The 22,668-nt window shown below is 39.5% G+C and overlaps 1 protein-coding gene across 2 annotated transcripts in view; it reads left to right on the top strand.

Annotated features, from left to right (window-relative positions):
* Window positions 1-1,225: 1,225 nt before the first annotated feature.
* Window positions 1,226-22,668, top strand: part of LOC126457769 (intraflagellar transport protein 46 homolog) — a 140,815-nt gene continuing 119,372 nt past the window's right edge. The window contains exons 1-3 of one of the 2 annotated variants that reach the window (XM_050094339.1): window positions 1,226-1,447; window positions 1,521-1,684; window positions 1,993-2,160. In XM_050094339.1, the coding sequence (XP_049950296.1) occupies window positions 1,631-1,684; window positions 1,993-2,160 (222 nt within the window). In that variant the 5' untranslated portion in view covers window positions 1,226-1,447; window positions 1,521-1,630. Of the gene's footprint in view, window positions 1,685-1,992; window positions 2,161-22,668 lie in introns of both variants that reach the window. The other variant, XM_050094340.1, reaches the window with a different exon arrangement.

Raw genomic sequence — 22,668 nt, 5'->3', positions numbered from 1 at the left:
TTCTTGCATTGGTACGGGGGAAAATAAGAAAGAAAATGAAACTGTTGGCGGGCCAGAAGTACAGTGAGACTGTCGTTTGGACGTACGAGATTTGCAGGTTAGCTTTTTTGTTTTGTATTTCATGCCTAGATACTTCCGTAGAGATATTGTTGCATGTGGATCATTATATGTAATGATTATTACAATACATGCAACGATATGTTTGTACAGTTATCTAGGCATGAGAAACAAACAAAAAAAACTATAACTCTCGTAGGCCCAAATGACAGTCTCACTATACTTCCGGCTCGCAGGTTAACTACTGCCTCTCAGTATATTTACTTCTTAATAAAATTTGTCGTAAATAATATATCTCTTTTTCCAACAAACAACTCAGTTCATACATACAATACCAGGAACAAAAATGATCTGCACAAGGACTTAAAAACACTTACTTCAGTTCAAAAAGGGGTCCACTACTCAGGAACACTCATCTTCAACAATTTGCCAGGAAACATAAAAAATTTAGTTAGAAATAAAGATCAGTTTAAAAGGAGCCTGAAAGACTTACTACTGGCAAACTCCTTCTACTCCATTGGCGAAATTTTTAATAGAAACAAATGATGTATTTATTCATACTATTAGTATTTTTATTTCAGCTTAAAAAAAAATCGACATGTTCCACATCCACGAGGATCTCCTCAGCACGGATCTATGGAACGAAAAACTAATCTAATCTGGGTGAAGCCGTGGGTTTTACGACGACACGATAAAAGCATTCAACAAAACTTGTTACGTGAGCTTACAGTGGAAGACGTCAAGTCGTACATCAATTACTTAAGAATGGATGAGCATACATTTCTGTATGTGCTCAATGAAGTGTATCCTCATATCACAAAGCACAATTTTCACTTAAGAACTGCTACATCTTCAGAAGACAGGCTCACTATAACACTCCGATTCCTTGCTACAGGAGAGGGTTATGTTATGTTAGGTCAGGTCAGGTTAGGTCTCCAATCTTCTTAATCTATTTTTTATTCAGGGTGCCTCACGTTGTAAAGCGCCTGATAAGCTTCAGACATCTCTATTAATTCTGTAGTTGTCGGCACACACCAATTGTATTTACCGGCAATGGTTATAAAAACACTACAGACGACAGAACGCTGCAGCGATGCTAGCGCTCCGCGTGGTAACATATCGCATTGCAGTGAACAGAAGACAAGCGATTTCTTTGATCAAATATACGGCCTCGGCCTAGATTTGATCAAATATTGGACGACATTTGTCAAAGATCCCTATTACACTATCAAAAATCTTTGACAAAGATATTGGACAAAGATATTGGACAAAGAAATTTGATAGTGTAATACCGGCCAAAGCAAAGGAAGACTACTGTAATCACATGGGATGAAAAAGCTTCCGACTAGTAGAAATATTAATTACATAAGCGTTTTTAAATATTGAATAGGTAACAATAATTGTATATTGCTATAATATTGGGCATCTTCATCTAAAAACGTACAAAGAAACCCATTTTTTAGGCTTTTTTTTACTGGCGTGGTCGGTCAAACGCGTCGCTCTTGGATACGCATTTGAATCTTGTTATCGACAAGAAATACTTCACATAGGCCTAATCTGGATCATTTTTGATATGCTATCCAACAGAGATTCTAACGATGAAGACGATATTTCTCCTAGAATGAAGGTAACTGCAGTTTAGTAGGAGACATCGTTTACGATTCGTTATAATTCAGTTTGTTTGTTATACCTTATAGAACAATCATGAAAAGCATTTTTTTGCTGTAGTGATGTAACGAATACTTTAAACAAAATTTACAACAATTGAGTATCACTTTCACAAACATATAAACTGATTACATTTTTCAGAAGCTTCACAAATATAGTGGAGCGTCATTTGATAAGTTGTCGTTCTTTTCCTTGCTCGCAAGGTGTTTTTAATTCTGTCAGTGCCAGTTTCAGAGGTCCGTAAGTTTCACAACTATTAATTTGCAGTTGTCCGCGTCAACAATTTATGATGAAAGTGTCGATGTGGTTGACGCTGAAGAGGTGCAAAGCGTGTCGTCGTCGAACAGTAGCAATATAAATGAAGTTTACTGCCATACAGATAGTCCTCCCACACCTGTTCCCTATAGCAATTCCGACAGCTTTCACAATGCGAAGGTACGAATACTGTAGTTTAAATGCCATTGTCCCCACTGACGCATGTATTTCTATCGGTTGAAACAAGTTAGCCGCTAAGCTTGTACCTGTATGCTTGTTAACAACAGTAGTAAACACCTGTGTTTAAAGTCTAAATTTCATCATGTTCTAATCTGCCCATATTTACAGACCAATATTTGTCAGTAATTTGCAGTGGTAGCTATTTGGTCTGAAATTTCGAACAGTTTGAATTATATTACTATACTGTAGCAATACGAATGCATTAAATATATGATTTTACCGCGCATTACTTTATTTTCACAACTAATGTTATTGACGAGGCAAGACTGTATGGACTACATCAAGATTACATTAAACTTCAATAATAGAAGAACAGTAGAATTAATGTTGAACACAAACAACACATACCCGTTCCACATTGTTACATTATGATTTATTGTGCAAGGATCATGAAAGTAGGCAAGTAACTAACATAAAGTCATCTGATCTATTGGATTTATCACAACAGAATAAAAGAGATTGCTGGAAACCAACCAGTGAATAGTAACAGATATTTTTTTTTATATATAATAAACTTGGCTGCCTAAAATCCTAAGCCATTTAAAATTTTTGGGGAGTAGAGACCCTCCAAAGGTGACCAGCATATTTTATGTTATATTTGGCCTTTTTGAATAAGATTCTAGGGGTAGGACGTGTTGAATATACTACCTTTAGACATTTATAGATATGAATAAGTAAAAAATTACGAAATGTTGTCTCAGATGGGACAACGAAAGAACAGAAAATTATTGACAGATTTTAAAATTTTCTGAAGAATTTGAGGCTTATTGTGTTCATTACCATAATCATGGCCTGCTTTCCTTTGCTGACCAATATATTAAAATTTTACCCTTTAAGCTATCCATATATGCAGGTTATTATTATTTTCAGCTGTAACACAACTTTGGTAGTGTCTTTGTGACACATTTACTGGCAGTTTCATCTTTTATTTCTGTTGCCATTAAATAATATATCTTCTTCTCTTCCTTTCCAGACTGCTATATTGTTAGTGCTTCAGATGCTCTTCACATAAAATTGTTTGCTAAAACTCAGCCACATCCTGATAAAGTAGTAGTTTCTGCACTTTTCTAACCATAGGTTCCTCCAAAATTGAAAGGTAGTGTAAATATGGAAATAACAGAGAAGAGCAATATCTTACTTGAAGTCTTGGATCAAAGGCAGTGCACTACTGGTCAGAATGGAAATTGCCCATTTTGCATGCTTTTCTTGATTGGTCATTAAGGAATTAGTTGCATGTTGCTTTGGCAGAACAACACACATTAAGCAGTCCTATAAGTTAGAGTACTGTTTGTAAAGCAAACAAGATGTTACCTGGATTGATATTTCATGAAGCTACATGCCCAGAAATTTTGTTGGCCCAAAGGCAATAGATTAAACCAGAATTTAACTGAAAAGCGTTAAGAAATGTTTGTAATATCACAATTACTCCTGTTACATTTTCCACTTACACAATACTTTGTCAAAGAAAGCTGTGCAAAAAACACCTTCTGAACTATGGAAATCTGAGCCTGAATTTTGAGTCTGGTACTTGAACAACTGAGCCACCCTACTACAACTTTGAAAACATCAACTAACATTTAAGTGCATGAAGAAATCAATAGAAACAAGTGATGAAGAAACAAGAAGAAGAAATAACACCTGTGTTTTGCATTTGCATGGTGTGAGAATTTCAGTATGTGGTAAACACATAACATGATGATGATCACAGATGAAAAATCAAATCATATTCAAGATAAATGAAATTACTGTATTTGTTACATGAACATGTGAAAACAGAGACAAAAACAAAATGAAAAGACGTGCAGCCCTCGTGACATTTGGAATTTGGAAGGTGAACAGAAGGATACACTGCTATTCAGCAGTTCATTTATCATGTGCATAAGGAGCATCGATATAGATGAAAATTATGTCAAATGAGGCTTGCAAGGTGTGGTGTAGAGGTGAAAAGGGCACAGATTTCAGATGGCCAAAGAAATTATTATTATCTTCAACTTATGAAACTTTTCAGCAGAAGGTTGCAAATATCAACCAACAAAAATAGATCTATGTTCAGTGCATGCTTTTAAATCAGAATCTATAAGATGTGCAGGATGTTTAGGTTTCTGTTTCTCCATAAGACTGTATACAATGTGATACATTGTATATGCCAGGGTGAGATATCAATGTTTGTAATTTCTGTTGTATAGTCTTGGAGGAGTTTTAAACTTGTGCTAGTCTGCCTCAGTCTTAGAGTTGGGGTGATGAGGTAACTTGTAAATGTCTGTCTTCCCCTTCACTCAGAAATGTTAGTCAAGTGTTATGTTCGTTATCCCCTTATTTCTCTAGAGAACAAAGGCCTTGTAATTGGTGATGGATAACCCAGAACAATGATGGAGGCATATTGTTTGTAAGGCACTCCTGGAATGCCTCATAAGACCTTGTTTTGTATTTGGGATGGAGACTGACTTTGGACTGAAGGCAATATCTCAGTATGAAGTTGTGGTAGGAACATTCATTGTATGAAATGACAAGGAGAGAAAATAGCTGACTGGTATGAATTTCCTAGTACCAACAACAGAAACAATTAAAGTAAAAGATAACATCAAACAATGGAAACTCTATGTAGGAATATCAACAGTGTAGGAAATGACAGAGAGCTACTTACTGTAAAGATTACATGTTCAGTTGCAGACAGCCACAATTAAATGACACACATAAGCTTTCAGCCACAGTCTTCGTCGGAGAAAGAGAAACACAACCTATTCACACACAAGCAAGCACACCTCATGCACAAATGACCACCAACTCCAGCAGTATCATATCTGTGTGTGAGGTGTGCTTGCTTATGTGAATGAATGGTTTATGTTTCTCTTTTTCCAATGAAGAATGTGGATGAAAGCCTAAGTTTGAGTATCATTTAATTGTGCCTATCTGCAACTTAATGTGTGATCTTTAAAGTAAAAGATGCTAGTTCGAGCTTCTGGAACTTGTATGTTTTTACCTCAGAGAAGAAAGAGGGATTGGTTGGGGAATGTTGGAAAGGAGCAGCAGGTCACTAAGATCATGGGTAAAAGGGACCCATCATGTCAGGATGAGATGGAGCACAGACTCAACAGATGGATCTGTCTCAACCTAAGGCCTGAGCAACTTGCTCAACCTTTAAAATCTTCTCCAACTAATTCCAATTTCATCCAGACACGTACATAGTTTGCAGGCCACCATATGATGCACGGGGAATGTACCTTGTACCATTACTAGTTGTTTCCTTTCCTGTTACTCTTGCAAATAGAGTGAGAGAATAATGACTGTGTGTGTACTTCCATACAAGTACTAATATCTCTCATCTTTGTGGCCTTTACTTGAAATGCATATTGGCGGCAGTAGACCCAGTCTTCAGTCAGCTTCAAATGCCGATTCTCCAAATTTCCTCAATAGTGTTTCACAAAAAGAACATTGCCTTCCCTCCAGGAATTCTTATTTGAGCACATGAAGCATCTCTGTAATGTTCATATGTTGACCAAACCTATCAGTAACAAATCTAACAGATTGCCTCTGAGTTGCTTCATTTTCTTCCTTTAACCTGACCTGGTGGAAGCAACTAACAAGTTCCAAGAGCTGTTGTTTGACTAAAATAGCTTTTTAATTAACATTTCAGGATGTTGAGCAGTATAGACTAGCTGCCAACCAATTGTTTTCTTTTTCAGCTGCTAGATGCTTGTTAAGTTAGCTGTTTCATAGGTATGTGCAGAGCCTGGATATGCTTGGTTGGCTGCATGCTGTCAACAAAGCCGCATGCTGTTATAATTATCAGTCACAAAGTTATTTTATTTGAGCTATAGGGTTAGATTTTCTTTCAGTATTACTAGAAATTTCACCTCCTGAAGGTAAGTACTGGCTAGCCATTCTGCCCTCATGTGCTTTAACTGTCATGAAAGTTCTTAAGTTGAACACTGAATATAAACTATGTGATCAAAAGTATCTGGATGCCTATTAGTGGACATTAATTTGTGGTGTGTCCACCCTTCACCTTTCTGATGGCTTTAACTCTTCTGGGGCCACTTTCAATGAATGGGAGCCCATTCTTCCTCAAGACCTGAAACTAGTGAAAATAGTGATACTGGACACTGGTGTCTGGACCAAAGTCAGCATTCTAACTCAACTCAAATCTGCTCCATTGCATTTACTTCTGGACTGTGAGCAGGCTAGCCCACTTCAGGAATGTTACTGTTCATAAACCATTGCCTCACAGATGCTTAGGACAGTGTGCATTGTCATGCTGGTACAGAAAGAACCATTGTCTTTGAACTGTTCCTCTTCTGTACATAGTACACAAGACTATAAACTGTGTTCATATCCTTCTATATTTAGCATTGTCTTAAGCATGATAAGGGGACCACATACTAACGACAAAAAAACACCCCCAATACCCTAACACCAGCTTCTCCATACTTCTCTGTTGGCACTACACATGACGACAGGTCACATTCTCCAGGAACTCACCAAACCCAAACTGTTCCATCAGACTGCCACAAAGTATAGCATGATTCATCACTGCTAATCACTCGTTTCCATTCATACACTGTCCAGTAGAATCACTCTTTACATCACCTCAAGACTCATTTATCATGGACTACAGAAATGTTTGACTTATGAGGAGCTACTTGACAGTTGTACCCAATCCTTTTAATACCCACAGTCATTGTGCTAAGTGGACTGCTGATAGCACTTTGGAACTCACAAGTGATTCATTCAACTGATTTTATGTGATTTTTTACATCCATTCTCTGTATCAGAGCTTAACTATAAAAATGAAAAAAATAAAAATAAATTTTTGAACACTCATACAACACAAGACATAAAGAAAACTTTATACTCACTTCACATCACTTAAAATTATGTGCTCAGTCTCCTCAATATGTAGCCACTAAACTTCACAACAAAATAAAAGGGTGTGGTATAATGAATTTGAAGCTAAATATTTTAAAAAGCAAGTTACATGATTTTGTAATTCAAAGATGCTCCTACTCAGTGCAAGATTTCAAGAACGACGAAGCGATACTTTGAGCTGGATCCCTAAAACAGAATAAAAATTTATGCTAGTTATAATGGGTGTAAATATTGTAAGTTTGAAAAATTTTAAATATGTAAATTCTTCAACAATTAATATTGTAAGTTTGACAAAACTTAAAATAAGTGAATTTTGATATGAACCATGGACCTTGCCATTGGTGGGGAGGCTTGCGTGCCTCAGCGATACAGATAGTCGTACCATAGGTGCAACCACAATGGAGGGGTATCTGTTGAGAGACCAGACAAACATGTAGTTCGTGAAGAGGGGCAGCAGCCTTTTCAGTAGCTGCAGGGGCAACAGTCTGGATGATTGACTGATCTGGCCCTGTAACACTAACCAAAATGGCCTTGCTGTGCTGGTACTACGACTGGCTGAAAGCAAGGGGAAACTACAGCCATAATTTTTCCCGAGGGCATGCAGCTTTACTGTATGGTTAAATGGTGATGGCGTCCTCTTGGGTAAAATATTCCGGAGGTAAAATAGTCCTCCATTCGGATCTCTGGGTGGGGAGTACTCAGGAGGATGTCGTTATCAGGAGAAAGAAAACTGGCGTTCGACGGATCGGAGCATGGATCACGTAACTAATGAGGAGGTATTGAATAGAATTGGGGAGAAGAGAAATTTGTGGCACAACTTGACTCAAAGAAGGGATCGGTTGGTAGGACATGTTCTGAGGCATCAGGGGATCACCAATTTAGTATTGGAGGGCAGCATGGAAGGTAAAAATTATAGAGGGAGACCAAGAGATGAATACACTAAGCAGATTCAGGATAATGTAGGTTGCAGTAGGTACTGAGAGATGAAGAAGCTTGCACAGGGTAGAGTAGCAAGGAGAGCTGCATCAAACCAGTCTCTGGACTGAAGACCACAACCACAACAACATGTCTCCTGTACATCAGACTTATGTTCTGAAATTCTGTATGTTATCAGATCGCCGACAGTTGACTTGGGCAGCTTTAATAGGTTTGAAATATCCTGATGTTTTTGTTACTTTGGTGACATCCAGTGACTAGTCAATGTTCAAAGTCCGTGAGCTTTCCTGACTGACAACACAGTGCCCCCTGCCTCCTTTTATTCTGGTAGGATCATTTCTCGTGGCATCTAGTGGTCCATTCTGCGTTACATAGGAGGGTTTGGCCACTTTTGATCATGTAGTTTGGTTCAGGTTGGAAATACAAGAAAATAAGATCTCAAGTAAGGGAATTATTAAATTGTGTGCAGAAACTGTTCAGCAAAGAGGACACTTATGTTACTTTTTGGTTACTGGTTTTTATAGTCCATGGTAGACTCAGTTCTGAGGGGTAACAGCACTGAAAGCTTATGGAGTTTTTAAAGAGTGACAAGATTATGTTTCCAAGAAAGGAGTGGGAATTGCTGATTTAAGTATGCCGAGAACTAGAATGCAATGAAAAATGTGTTTTGTTTCAATAACTAGCATATCATATTCATGCACTGTCTCCCGTACTTCATGATAATACAAAACTAGCTGCACTTCTGTGAACTTTTTCAGTGTTCCCTCTCAGTCGTATGTGAGGTGGATCGCACACTGCGTCGTAATACTCCAGAAGACGATGAACAAGTGTAGTGTAGGCGGTCTCTTTAATAGACCTGTTGCATCTTCTAAGTGTTCTGCCAATAAATCACAGTCTTTGGTTTGCTTACCCTATTACATTATCTATGTGATCATTCCAATTTAAGTTATTTGTAACTGTGAAACCTAAGTATTTAGTGGAATTCACAGTCTTTAAATTTATGTGATTTATCGTGTAATTAAAATTTAGTAGATTCCTTTCATTACTCATGTGGATAACGTCACACTTTTCATTATTTAGAATCATTGCCACTTTTTGTATCATATAGATATCTTGTCTAAATCATTTTGCTATCGGTTTTGATGACTTTACAAGACGGTAAAAGACAACATCATCGGTAAACACTCTAAGAGGGCTGCTCAGATTGTCCCCTAAATTGTTTATATAGATCAGGAATAGCAGAGGGCTTATAACACTTTCTTCTGTAATGCCAGATATCATTTTTGTTTTACTCAATGACTTTTGATCTGACAGGAAACCATGAATCCAGCCACACAACTGAGATAATACTCCCTAGGCAGGCAAGTTAATTAGAATTTGTTCGTGAGGAATGGTGTAAAACGGTTTCTGGAAATATAAAAATGTGGAATCATTTTGAAATCCCTGTCAGCAACACTCATTATTTTGTGTGAATAAAGATCTAGTTGCATTTCACAAGAACAATATTTTCTGAATCTGTGTTGGTTATTTGCCAACAAATCATTTCATTTCAAGTAATTCATAATTTTAGAACACAGTATATGTTCCAAAATTCTACTGCTAATTGACATTAGTGAGTTGAGTCTGTAATTCAGCAGATTTCTCCAATTTCCATTCAAGTATTGGTGTGACATGTGCAACTTTTCAGACTAGGTATGGATCTTTCATCGCATGACCAGGTGTGTATGATTGCTAAGTGTGGAGCTATTGTGTAAGTGTACTCTGAAAGTTACCTAACTGGTATACAGTACTGACTGGAGGCCTTGCCTTTATTAAGTGGTGTAAGCTGCTTCACTTCACTAAGGATATATATTTCTAAGTTACTCCTTGTGACAATTGTTCTTGATTCAAATTATGGAATATTTACTTCGTCTTCTGTGGTGAAGGTATTTTGGAAAGCTGTGTTTAGTAATCTGCTTTAGTGGCACTGTCATCACTAACATTACCATTGTTGCTGTGCAGTGAAGATATTGTGTCTTGCTGCTGTTGTATGTTACACATGATCAGAGTCTCTTTGGAATTTCTGCCAGATTTTGAGATGGGTTTTCTATTTAAATCATATCACATTGAAGTCCTTGCTAAATTTTGAGCTTCAGTAAAACATCACCAATGTTGGAGGTATTGCATTCTTTTAAATTTGCCATGCTTTCTTCCTTGATTCCACAACAGTGTTCTGACCTGTTTTGTGTACCGTGGAGGATCAGTATCATCTCTTATTAATTTACTTGGTGTATATCAGTTGCTGGTGCACATCAAAGCTTCAGTAATACGTCACCAATCGTGGAGATTTTTCATTCTTTTAAATTTGGCATGATTTCTTTGTTGCTTCCACGACAGTGTTCTGGCCTGTTTTGTGTACCGTGGAGAATCAGTATCATCTCTTATTAATTTAGTTGGTGTATATCAGTTGCTGTCAATTTTTTCAGTTTAAACTAGAACTTGTCTATGTAGTCAGATTGGAAGGAGTGGAGACTATCTTGTAGAAATGTGTCAAGCAAATTTTTATTTGCTTATTTAAATAGATATATTTTGCATTTATATTTGGTGGATTTGGACGCTGCGGTAGTCACAGTCTCGCTACAACAACCTTGTCGTCACTAATCCCTGTACCTGTCTTATATTAAATAATGTTACCAAGCTTGGTAGGGTATATAAGGGGCTTGAATATGTCAGATGTTGAGTGATCACTGTGGAGGACACGGAGGTGCCACATACTTGCCTGAGATAGTGCTATCAGGAACTGACAGAGTTTGAAAGGGGTCTCATTGTGGGTCTCCATTCATCCAGCTGAGTACAGTATCCAGATTTGTGGGGTATTTACAAGTGACAGTGGCCCAATAGTCTGTACCTGAGGGCAGACTGGCACTCTCATCGTTAAGGTACTGGTCAACTATGTCTGCCCATCACAAGGGAGGCTCATGGCATTGTTCATCAGGCACATTGTAGCTACACTTGTCATCCGAGGACAGGTAATGGACTCTCTACGAAATTTTTTGTCATGCTGCACCATTGGCTGGAGACTACAGGCAGCCAGACTAGGGAATTACTGCCCCATGAGTAGGCTGCCCTTAACATCACAATATGCATTGATGAGCTAAAACATTATGAACACTTCTCTAACAGCTTGTTTGTTTGTCTTTGGAATGAAGTGCATCACTGATTCTGTATATTAGGGATCCAACAGTGTGTTGGTAGGTTTGTAGAGGTATGTGGCATTAGATATCTTGAATAGGTCATGCAATTTGCATAAATAATGGGCTGCTGATTTGCGTATGCAGTGATGGCACCAGATAGTGACCCAGACTGGTTCCATAGAATTTACATCAGGCAAATTTGGTTACTAAGACATCATTTTGAGTTCTTTATAATGCTCCTCAAACCACTGTAGCACAGTTCTGGCTCTGAGACATGAACATTAATGCTGCTGAAAGATAACATTGTCATTGGAGATGAAATAAAGCATGAAGGGATACAGGTGGATTGCAGTTGTCAGTGTGTCACTGATTACTACCATAAGTTCCTTGCAAGTGCAGGAGAATGTCTCCCATAGCATAATACTGCTCCCACTAGTCTGCATCCATGGTGTGCTGCATGTTTTGAGCTGCCATCCACCTTGATGATGACATTTGTGGAGATGACCAGTAACATAGTGTAGCAAAAATGTGATTCAGCCAAGGAGCTGGTATTTTCCATTGATTGATGGTCAAATCCCCATGGTTCTGGGCCCACTGCAGTAGTAATTTACGATGTCATTGGGTCAACATGTGAATGTGCAGGTGTGATTTGTTGCAGAGCTTCATGTTCAACAATGTATAATGAACGGTGTGCCCCAAAACATTTGTGTGTGCACCAGGATTGTGCTCCTTTGGCAGAGACACCACAGATCACCATCTATCCTACTTCACAGAGCAGACAAGCCTCCGAACCCCATGTTATGTGAAGAGTCGTGGACATCCAACCATTTAGCACCTAATGGGAGTTTCACTGTCCTACTTCTTTCTGTAGATGCTCACTACAGTAGCACATGAACATTCAACCACCTTCACCATTTTCAAGATACTTGTTCATGGGCTCTGTGTAATAATAATCTTCCCATTGTCAGAGTAGCTTATCTCATTGGATTTCCCCATTTGCAGCCGATATCTTTGCTAGGGCGATCCCCTGTCCCTGTCTGCTATGGTTGCTTACTTTCGTTACCACATCACATATTCACAATCCCACCAGGCAGCATCCAATGCTGCAGCGGGCTGTAGTCACTGTTTTGGCTCATGCTGATGAATTATGTCACGTTGTGTTCAGCAGTGAATCTTGGGTGTGCACTACCCAGGAGAGCCATTGTTGGTGTGTATGACAGTGACCTGGGGAGAGGTCCCATTCTTCCAATGCTTTGTATAGACACAGTGATGTTGGTGCTGGTGTCATAGTACGGGGGTTCATAGTGTATGATGTTAGGTCACAGCTGGTGGCGACGGAGGGAACTCTGATGTTGCAACGGTCATGGACATCCTGCTCCTCATATGTTACTTCTCAACTGACAGTACTATGGTGCCATTTTTCAACAGGGCAATGTTCATTCACATATTTTTATTATCTGTCTTTTCTTGATTCATAGGCACTATAGTTCTCATCAGAAGATTTCCTGCCCATTCCAACTACTACCAATCTTTTCAACTTGACATTAAATGTCTTACAATGAGCTTAAATTATTTTCACATTCAGTACTACAAACGAGTACCAAATTTGAGCATGATAGTATCTATACTGATTATTCATGAAACCTTGTTACTTCCATATGTCATTTCTGCTACTGCAAATGATAAGTACAAGGTGCAAAACGCACACATTTGGTGACAACACTGTGTCAGAATGATGGAAATTATTACTCCCTGCTCCCAACTGTGAGGCAAAATGTGCACTTCTCTTATCCACTGATTGTGTGGATCAATAAAAGATAGACTCACTGTAAAAATAATGTACATTTGGCACAGAAATCAGACAGATTGCTGTACTGGTAATTAATGGAAAATGAACCCTGTTGTCTGAAATGTTTATTCATCATTTCACACCTCTTTTGTCAGAAATTGCTCAGAAATAGTTAATATGACAAGCATCTTCTGTTTCATGTGATCTGAGGCTTTCCCAGTGAATGTGCTGTATCCAAGCTTCTTGGGTGTCCAGCCGGATCCAATCATCGAAGTTTCACGATATTTCGGCAAATAACCGTTCCGCCATCATCAGGTGGTGCTGGTGGAATGGAATTCAGCATCACCTGATGATGGCGGTACGGTTATTCGCCGAAATATTGAGGAACTTCGACGATCGGGTCCGGCTGGACACCGAGAACCTTGGATACATCTTCTGTTTCATTTGAAAGGGCAGCTTCCTTAGTAGATTCGCTTGTGCCAGAGAAGCAGACTGATAAGGAAATGCTCATTAAAGGAAGTACCTTACACACCACTTGAGAGACGTTATGGGGTAGTGAGCAAAACTTACTTTGACTCAGCCTTTAAACAGCCTTTTGCATTTTTTCCACGAGCGACCTGAACTCTCTACTACATTCGATAAATGATTATGGAAAATACTTAATACTTGAGAATTATCATTTGTGATCTTGTCATGATGCTTAGTTATGATATCAGATTGTCCTGTGCTGCCCTCATTTCGTTGTCTTCCAAATAGATCTAACTTTGTTGACAGAATTGTTAACTTCTGACCAAATTTGCATTTTCAAAATTTTTAGTAGGCATTTGGAATATATCTCAAAGTAATTTTTGTAGTACTATTGTGAAAATGCTCATTATGGTATTATCAGCTGGTGTCATGGATTTTTGTGAATATTTGTCTGTGTTATATGGTGCTTTGTTTCTTGTGTCCATCATAATCAGACACTGAATTTACCACCAGTTAAACATCCTGTTTTTTACACTGAATTTCATGTATCAAGAAATTATAAATCGGGATTCTACTCTTGTGTTCAATTTGTTTTTTACTTGTGACATAGGATAATAAACATTCCAAATACCTAAGAAAGACTCAAAAATTGCTAGTGGGCTTCTTTATGGAACTGTGATTATAAGGCGTATAATTTTCAGTAGCAATTGACAACTAATGCTTTTATGTGCTATGTCCTCAAAATCTGATTGTTTCAATATTTTTGAGTATGTAATCCATTTTTATGTATGTGCCAACTTCTTTTGGAAATTTGTGGTAAGGTCTTATGGGATCAAACCCAACTTCTTTTATTCCCATATTTATTCTATGACAATGTAAATACTAGTGCGTAGCTTTTCCGTACTTGTAGTTCATGGTGTTTAGTCAAGCACAGAGCATTACATTTTTCTTTTGTCCATCCTAATCATTCTCCCTTAACTTGAGAAAAGCTGTGGGCTATGCTTTTTGATAATTTTACTGTAGATAGATGAGCACTGTCCGCAGTGATTAACAGTATCTTATATATCATATATACATAGAAGGGGAGGAAAAGGAAACATACTGTATGCATGTTTGAAAACTAATAATTTTTTATAGGAATCTGCAAACAGGAAGCCCATATATCTTTGGGTATGACATAAAATAATGGACTAAACCTGCTGTATCCTACACTAAACTACTTGAGACATGGTGTTTATTGAGGAGAAAAATAAATAAAATACGAGTTGTAGGATTTACAAGATGCAAATACCGAGTAGTCCCATTGTACCAGTTTTTGAGATTTCTTCCCATTCCATTCATGTATAGAGCATGGGAAGAATGATTGTTTGAATGCCTCTGTATTTGCTCATGATCCCTGTGTGAGCAATATGTAGGGGTTGTAGTATATTCCTGGAGTCATCATTTAAAGACGATTCTTGAAACTTTGTTAGTAGACTTTCTAGAGAGAATTTATGTTCATCTTCAAGAGTCTTCCAGTTCAGTTTCTTCAGTATCTGTGCAACATTCTCCCATGGATCAAACAAACCTGTGACTATTCGTGCTGCTCTTCTCTGTGTGCGTTCAGTATCCCCTGTCAGACTTATGTGGTGTGGGTCCCACACACTTGAGCAATATTCTAGAACCAATCACATGAATTATTTGTAAACATTTTCGTTTGTAGACTGATTGCACTCACCTAGTATTCTACCAATAAACCGAAGCCTACCATCTGTTTTACCCATGACTGAGCCTGTGTGATCATTCCATTTCATATCCCTACGAACTTTTAAATGTGAGTATTTTTATGAGTTGGCCACTTCCAACAGTGATTCATTGATATTATAGTCATAGGATACTACATTTTTTGCATTTTGAGAAGTGTACAGTTTTACATTTTTGAACATTCAAAGCAAATTGCTGATCTTTGCACTACTGTGAAATCTTGTCAAGATTGATTGGATATTTATGCAGATTCTTTCAGAGAGTACTTCATTGTAGAAAACTGCATCATCTGCATAAGGTTGTGGTTACTATTAGTATTGTCTGCAAGTCCTAACACACTTCCTTAGAGCACACCAAAGCTTCTGCTACTTCTGAAGATGACTCTGTGTCCGAGATAACATGCTGTGCCATCCCTACCAAAAAGTCCTCAATTCATTCACAAATTTACTCTCTAAGGTCATACTTTTGAGAATAAGTGTAGGTTTGGTACTGAGTCAGTTGCTTTTCAGAAGTTGAGAAATACTGCATTTACCTGATTGGCTTGATCCAAACTGCTGTCAATTTCAGGTTTCAACCAGCTTTCAGTACCTTGTATTATGTGAGCTTCACTGCTTTTCAGGAGTGCTCCAAACTCTGCCACTTTCTGGCAAATGCTTTGGCAGTTTACCATTAACATTTTAATGCTCTCACTTGTGGGAGGCATTTATTTCAATCTTATGCTGATACTTCTGGGTTTCCTATGGCTGCCATTGCCTGTGTTGGGTGGAGAGTCACCTAATCAAAAGACCCTTGTGAGCACCTCACACCGGTTACCTGAATAGTAGCAGCCTCTGATGTGTAGTGCACACCTGATCCATTTAGAGGGTCCCTACAGTTCTGAACCCTCAACTGTCTTACTACATCTATACCTACATCTGATATACCTACATCTGTTTTGAGATTATCACTTGCATTCGATGTTACTGCAAGAGTCTTAAATTCTATGAGATTACACAAAATGAGACATTGATGGTGCAGAGGAAGTAGAGTTTCTGTTGTTGTTGAATGCTTTTGGTGGGCTTCAAATTTCTTATAGAACTACTCAGTCAGAACCATTTAGCCATTGACATAATCTATAAAGTATCCTGGTGGTTTAGCTGATGACCTTAGATATGTTTTGTGATGCTGCCTTTCTTTTACTACTGCCCTTTGTGTAGAGGCGAATCTGATGTGGTTGTCTCCACTATCAGTGGCTCTACTTCTGTGGCACGTACTGATTTAAGTTCCCATCTCTCCAAAGATTCTGGCCAAGGCTGGCAGAACCTATGCACTGTTGAGGTGGATGAGATGGTTCCATATTTACTACTGGCAGCAGGTCCATTGCTGGTGGTGGCTGAAACACTTCCACTGACACATGTAGTGCAAAAGATGAGATGTCATTCTAACAACTTAAGTAGATGCCGGTGTAGGAGTTGTGAAGGAGTACTATTTCCAACACCAGGGACATGAGGAACTCTCATTCTGGAGACAGGAATAGACAGATGGCTGATGTGGGAATTGAAATAAGTGGCAATATAGAACCTACTGCTGCTAGAAGTAGCAGCTCGGAGTGCTCGGCAGATCAATTGGGATGCATCTCATTGGGTTGGTGTGTTGGACAATCTCCTTGGAAGAACCAGGTCATATGACTGGAAAGTATGCTGGCCTGGTCACAGCAGTTGCTGCCCAGTCTACTGGATGAGGCTGAGTACTATGCAGGTCTGTTGGCCATGGAGCAATTCCACTGGGCTATTCAAGTTGAATGGTGTATTGTAGAATCCAAATGTTTGATGTAGTGTCGGTGCACAGCCTTCTTGGAAAGAAAAAAAAAGGAAGGAAAAGAAAGTAATTTATGCCTATTGCTGTCAAAACTCTTTATTCACTGTGATTGCTATCTCGAGTATTCCTCATTTTCAAGCAAAAACCACAAATTCAAGTATGCACACAGGTATAAACGTGGACTTTTTCCAAGCTTGAAGCAAGTATGAAAGGCATCTAGGTTATAAAGTGAACAGGTTTAAACAAACCATGATGGTAACATAGTATTCTAATATTTATACTGTCCTGCTTGACAGACTATCAAGGTAGTACACGGGGACTCAGTGCTCATTGTAGATGAGAGCTAAGACTTCTGGCTGGAATGCTTCAGGGAAGGCAACTTGATCTCTCTTTGGCAGATGAGGAATGCACAGCACTATTTAGTGTACCCTTAACAGGTGATGGAGGAAAATATGCTTCTGATTCGTAGATAGCATGATTGTTAAGTCCTGAGGCTATCTGTTGTGGGGTTTATGTTTTGCATGTTGTTGTCCCCTGTTCCCACATTCATGATACATGTTTCCATCAGTGCTGGTTCATAAGGCTGTCAGAGTCAGATGAAAAAAAGGAAGGAAGATTAGAGTTTAATGTATTGTTGACAGGGAGATCATTAGAGATGGATCTCAAGCTTGGATTATGAAAGGATGGGAAAGGAAATCAGCTGTGCCCTTATCAAAGGACCCATCCCAATATTTGGCTGGAGTGATTTAGGGAAAACACAGAGCCTAAATCTGGTTGGCCGGATGGGGATTTGAACCCTTGTCATCCCGAATCTAGTCCAGTGTGCTGACCACTCACCACCTCACTCAGTGGGAGACAGATCAAGACTTGGCAACAAACCTCATGGAAATACTGAAATAGTTGTTGAATCCCACTGGAATGCTTCAGCAATGATATGACAAAATGGCAAAAAAAAAAGATAATATACTTACAGTCTCATAACAAGAGAACTCTGTTCTGAATGCTAGAATGCTACATAGTGGTCGCTGCTCTCTTGAGAGAAGATGACTTTCGTTGCCATTCTCACACTGAATCTATAATGGTAAGTGAACGGCACTGAAGAGAGCCAGCTAAAGATATTTAACGTGTCATTGCGATGGAGCATCACAATGTAATACAGCATGTAGAGCATTCTTATGCAGCTGAGTTATGCCACACATCTAATACTGGGAAGGGTGTAGATAGGTCCAAAAGCTATCAATTGCATAATGAAATTTACTAGAGGAGTGGAGTCCAAGGATATGTAGGTTGTTAGAGATATAAGCAGTGCCATGACTTTGGCATTGAGTTAGAAAGGGACCTAGTGATTGGCAGTGGTTAAGTGATTCCATAAATGCCTGTCATGGTTCAGTGTCTGCTGGTGCACCACATGAACAGATTCCACTTGAATTGGAGCCCCAGGTAGGCAGCCTGTTGATACTGTTACAAATGGATGCAAGGTGGCTCTCACAAGCATAATTCTCACAGATGAGCAAGTCGCCCAGTTGGAGCATCAGAAGCAATATACACAGGATAGTAGTATCCAACAGCATTGTCCTCGGCAGTATTGTACTCCTGGGTCAGTGAAACAGTGATGTTGTGAAGGTATTATGTTGTAATATTGTTGCTGCAAACTCAAGCTACCTGTGTCAGCTCAAAGTACTGAGAGATGGATTAGACAATTTGGGAGTGTTGGCCAAACATACTTTACTGATTCAAAATATCTGGTACCATGGGGTCCTCTGTGAGGTGTTAGCATCAGATTTGGCTCACTTGGAGTGAATGCAGAGAATTTGGCTGCATTGACTCCATTGTAGGTAGATGGTCTACTCTAAATACGACTGCCCAGGTTGTTTGATGCAGTGAAGATAACACCACCACTGTGATGCAGTGTGCATGCATCGTAATATTAGTGGGTAAGTGCGTCAACTGTTTCATCCAGTGTGAAGGCGCAATGCTTCTGCTGGCATGTCTGATTCTATACAAGCAGAAGAATCTAAGTAACTCACAAACCATGCTAAGAAGTAGTATTTGTCTTGATGTGCTTCAGCACCAGGTAGTGGTAAAGATGTGTGCCATGATCTTCTTAGCTGCTGTTGAATGCCAGTAGTAGGGTGAGTGCTTGTTTTTCCATTGGCAAAAAATTGATAGCTCACACTGGTGACAATTGCATTAGAAGCTGCTGATGCTGTATTGCCTGTTCTTACGCAAGTTTTAATATGATCTGTTTCATGCCATAACTGAGAACTGATTGACCAAAATCAAAATAACTAAAAGACAGACTACTAACTATAATTATGACAGTTTGATATTTCCTACTATAAGCTGTTACAGTCACAACCATTTGTATATAAAAATACTACTGCTCTAAAGAATAAATGCAGACTTGTTTTCTTTGAGAAGTATAGGAATTGTTAAAACTGCTTATATATTTCAGTTACAGCCACAGAAAGATACAAGGAGAGGCGGTCACCTTAATCATTTCACAGCTGTGACTGAAATAAATCACCAGTTGTAATTCTCTGAGAATTATAAACAATGTTATAAAAGAACAGATTGCTTCTCAGCATACAGGTGACATGTTGAGTTGTAGACAAGCACGATGAAAAGACTGTTCGAAATAAACTTTTAGCCAAAGCCCTCTTTGGAAAAGAGAAACACACACCTATTCACACAAGCAAGCACACCCACACATGCATGACTACTACCTCTGGCCACTTCGGCCAAACTGCAACATAAACACATTGAATGGGAGCACAATTCCAGAGGAGGGTGGAATATGGGGAGCAATGGCGGGATATGGGCGGGAGAAGAGGAATTGGCACTGCCTGGCAGAGCATGCAGGGACTAGAGGTGGCAGGTCAGGGCTGCTGAGTGCAGCATCTTGAGGCTATGGGGGAGGGAGAGGGGGAGGGCAGAGGCAATTTGTAGCAGAAATGAGAGGAAAAGAGAAGAGGAAAAGACCAGTGGGAGCACTGGCAGAGAGCAGTGTACCATGAGCATGAGGGGAAGCGAATAATGTGAAGGCGACAGAACAGAGGGGCAGAAACAGTTGGGTGGAGGGCGTGGGGACAGTAGGTTACCATATTGAGGTTGGGATGACTTTGGGAGTGGAGAATGTGTTGTAAGGATGATTCCCGTCTGCGCAGTTCAGAAAAGCTGGTGGTGGTGGGGAGGATCCAGATGGCCAAGGTTGTGAAGCAGACTTTGAAATCGCGTATGTTATGTACAGCTGCGTGTTGTACCACAGGGTGGTCCACTTTGTTGTTGGTCACAGTTTGGTGGTGGACATTCAGCCTTGTGGACATCTGGTTGGTTGTCATACCAGAATAGGAGGCTGAACAATGATGGCAGCAGAGCTGGTATATAACATGGCTGCTTTCACAGGTGGCCCAACCTCTGATGGGGAAGGATAAGCCCATGAGACAGGGGTGTAATAGCCAGAAACCAGGTTTCCATTATTATATTATCGAGAAACACAGGAAAGAGTTGGTTTTGATTTCCTTTCCAACAACAAGGAGGAATACAGCCAGCCTTTTTGTCTTTGGGATTCGGATTCTGCATTGTCAGAAGCTTGTGATACTGCGCCCTGTCACAACCTGATAACATACAGTATATTGAAACAGTTGCACCTGCAGTCGAAGGAGATCCTCCTTCAACTCTTTAATACAATTTGGATAACAGTCATATTTCCCAACTCATGGAAAGAATCTATTTTAATCCCAACTTTTGAAACCAGGGAAGGATCAGACTAACCCCATTAGTTATTGTAGCGTCAGTCTCATAAGCTGCATAGGAAAGACACTGTAGCATAAAATCAACCAGCACCTAGTGTGGGTTTTTGAAACCAGGTCACTACTCAGTCACTCCCAGTGCAGGTTCAGAAGGTATCGCTGTACACTCAGTAACCTGACTCTGTTCACAGCAGCGACTCAACAAGCTTTCCTCCATAAGCAATGCCTTGTCAGTGTATTCTTTGATACAGAAAAGGCATACTATACTACCTGGAGGCATAATATTTTGTTTCAGCTCTATGAGTGGAGTTTTCATGGGTATTTTTTGTACCAGGTCGGGAGTTACCTATCTGACTGTTTTAAGCAGGAGAATGGTGTCCCTCAAGGGAGTGTTTTAAGTATAATGTTGTTTGCCTTTGTAGTCAACAGTATCACATCCACAGTAAGGTGTCCTGTGCAATGTTCCTTGTTTGTGGACAACTTATACATCTGTGTCCTCTCAAATCTTGCAACAATTACTTGACAACTGAATCTGACAATCAGGTGGCTGTAGGAAAGGTTATATACCACAGGTTTTAAATTTCCTTTGGAGAAAACTGTATGTCTTGCTTTTAATTGCTCCTGCACTCTTTTTAATTCACCTGCTTTAAATCTGGTGGCACTGTTCTCACTTTGAAGGAAATAGTGAAATATCTGGGCCTCCCTTTTAATAAGAGGCTAAAGTAGCTGCCACATCTTAAAGAGCTGAAGGTAAGATGCCTCAATGCTTTGAACATCCTTAAATGCACCACACCGTAAAGAATTGTAGATAAGATGCCTCAAAGCTTTGAACAACCTTAAATGCATTTGTCACAGGTCTTGGGGAGTTGAGAGGGCATGTATGCTCCAATTATATAATGCCTTTGTGTAATGCTGGCTTTAGTATGGATGCCAGATTTATGGATCTGCAAGACCTTCATACCTCAGAATTCTAGACACAGTTCACCATTACGGCATTGAGCTGTCAACAGGGGCTTATCGCACTAGTCCAATTGCTAGCCTGTGAGCTGAGGCTGGTGAGCCTCCAGTGTCTATTCAGTGTTTCCTCCTCATAGAACACCAAGCTTACAGTCTGTTCCAAATATGTTGGCTTTCATTTCCATTACCCAGCCAGCACAGGAACGTTTGTTCCATAATCATCCATGGGCAATGAGGATATTTAGGATCTGTGTGAGGTAGAGCCTTGAATTACAGCAAGTTGCAAGCATTAAGGTCTAAAGTCAGGGGTGGAGTAAGGGATGGAGCAAGGGATACCCCTGTCTACTAAAGATGCCCAGGCTACTTTTCAAATTGACTGCATACCAGATGAATTGTACCCCAGACTATATTTTTAAAATTAAATTTAATGAGATTTTAAATAACCACCTTGATTTTATTACACTTCACATGAATGGGTCTAAGTAATGGGTTTAATTGGGTGTTCCATCGTGTATCCCAACATTGCCCTCAGGTTAGGACTCCCAGAATAGTTTTCAGTCTACTGTGCAGAATTTTCTGCTATCCTGAGGGCACTGGAGCAGAAGAGGCATCTATGTGGTAAGAAATTTCTCATCTGCTCCAATTCCCAAAGTGCCATTCTTGCTATTACTCAGATGTACCCAGAGATCAGATGGTGTAAGAAGTGCATGATGCTCTCCTTCTCTTGCAAAGGCAGGAAAAGGAAATAATTTTCTGCTGGGTTCAAGTGGGATCCGAGGAAAAGAACTTGCTGAAGTTGTTCCCAAGACTTGTTCCCTTCCAACTGCTGCTCAGTGGTCAGTTCTCCAGCAGGCTGTTTCCTCATATGTGACCTTGAAGACCATGTGTTGGTGGAAGGCTCAGATGCCGGAAGTGAGCAATAATAAGCTGTATTCAGTGCGGCTGAGGTTTACCTCCTTCCGACTGT

Source organism: Schistocerca serialis, chromosome 2, assembly GCF_023864345.2.
Source record: "Schistocerca serialis cubense isolate TAMUIC-IGC-003099 chromosome 2, iqSchSeri2.2, whole genome shotgun sequence".
NCBI classification, from domain to species: domain Eukaryota; kingdom Metazoa; phylum Arthropoda; class Insecta; order Orthoptera; family Acrididae; genus Schistocerca; species Schistocerca serialis.
This window is presented reverse-complemented; position numbering and strand designations above follow the sequence as displayed.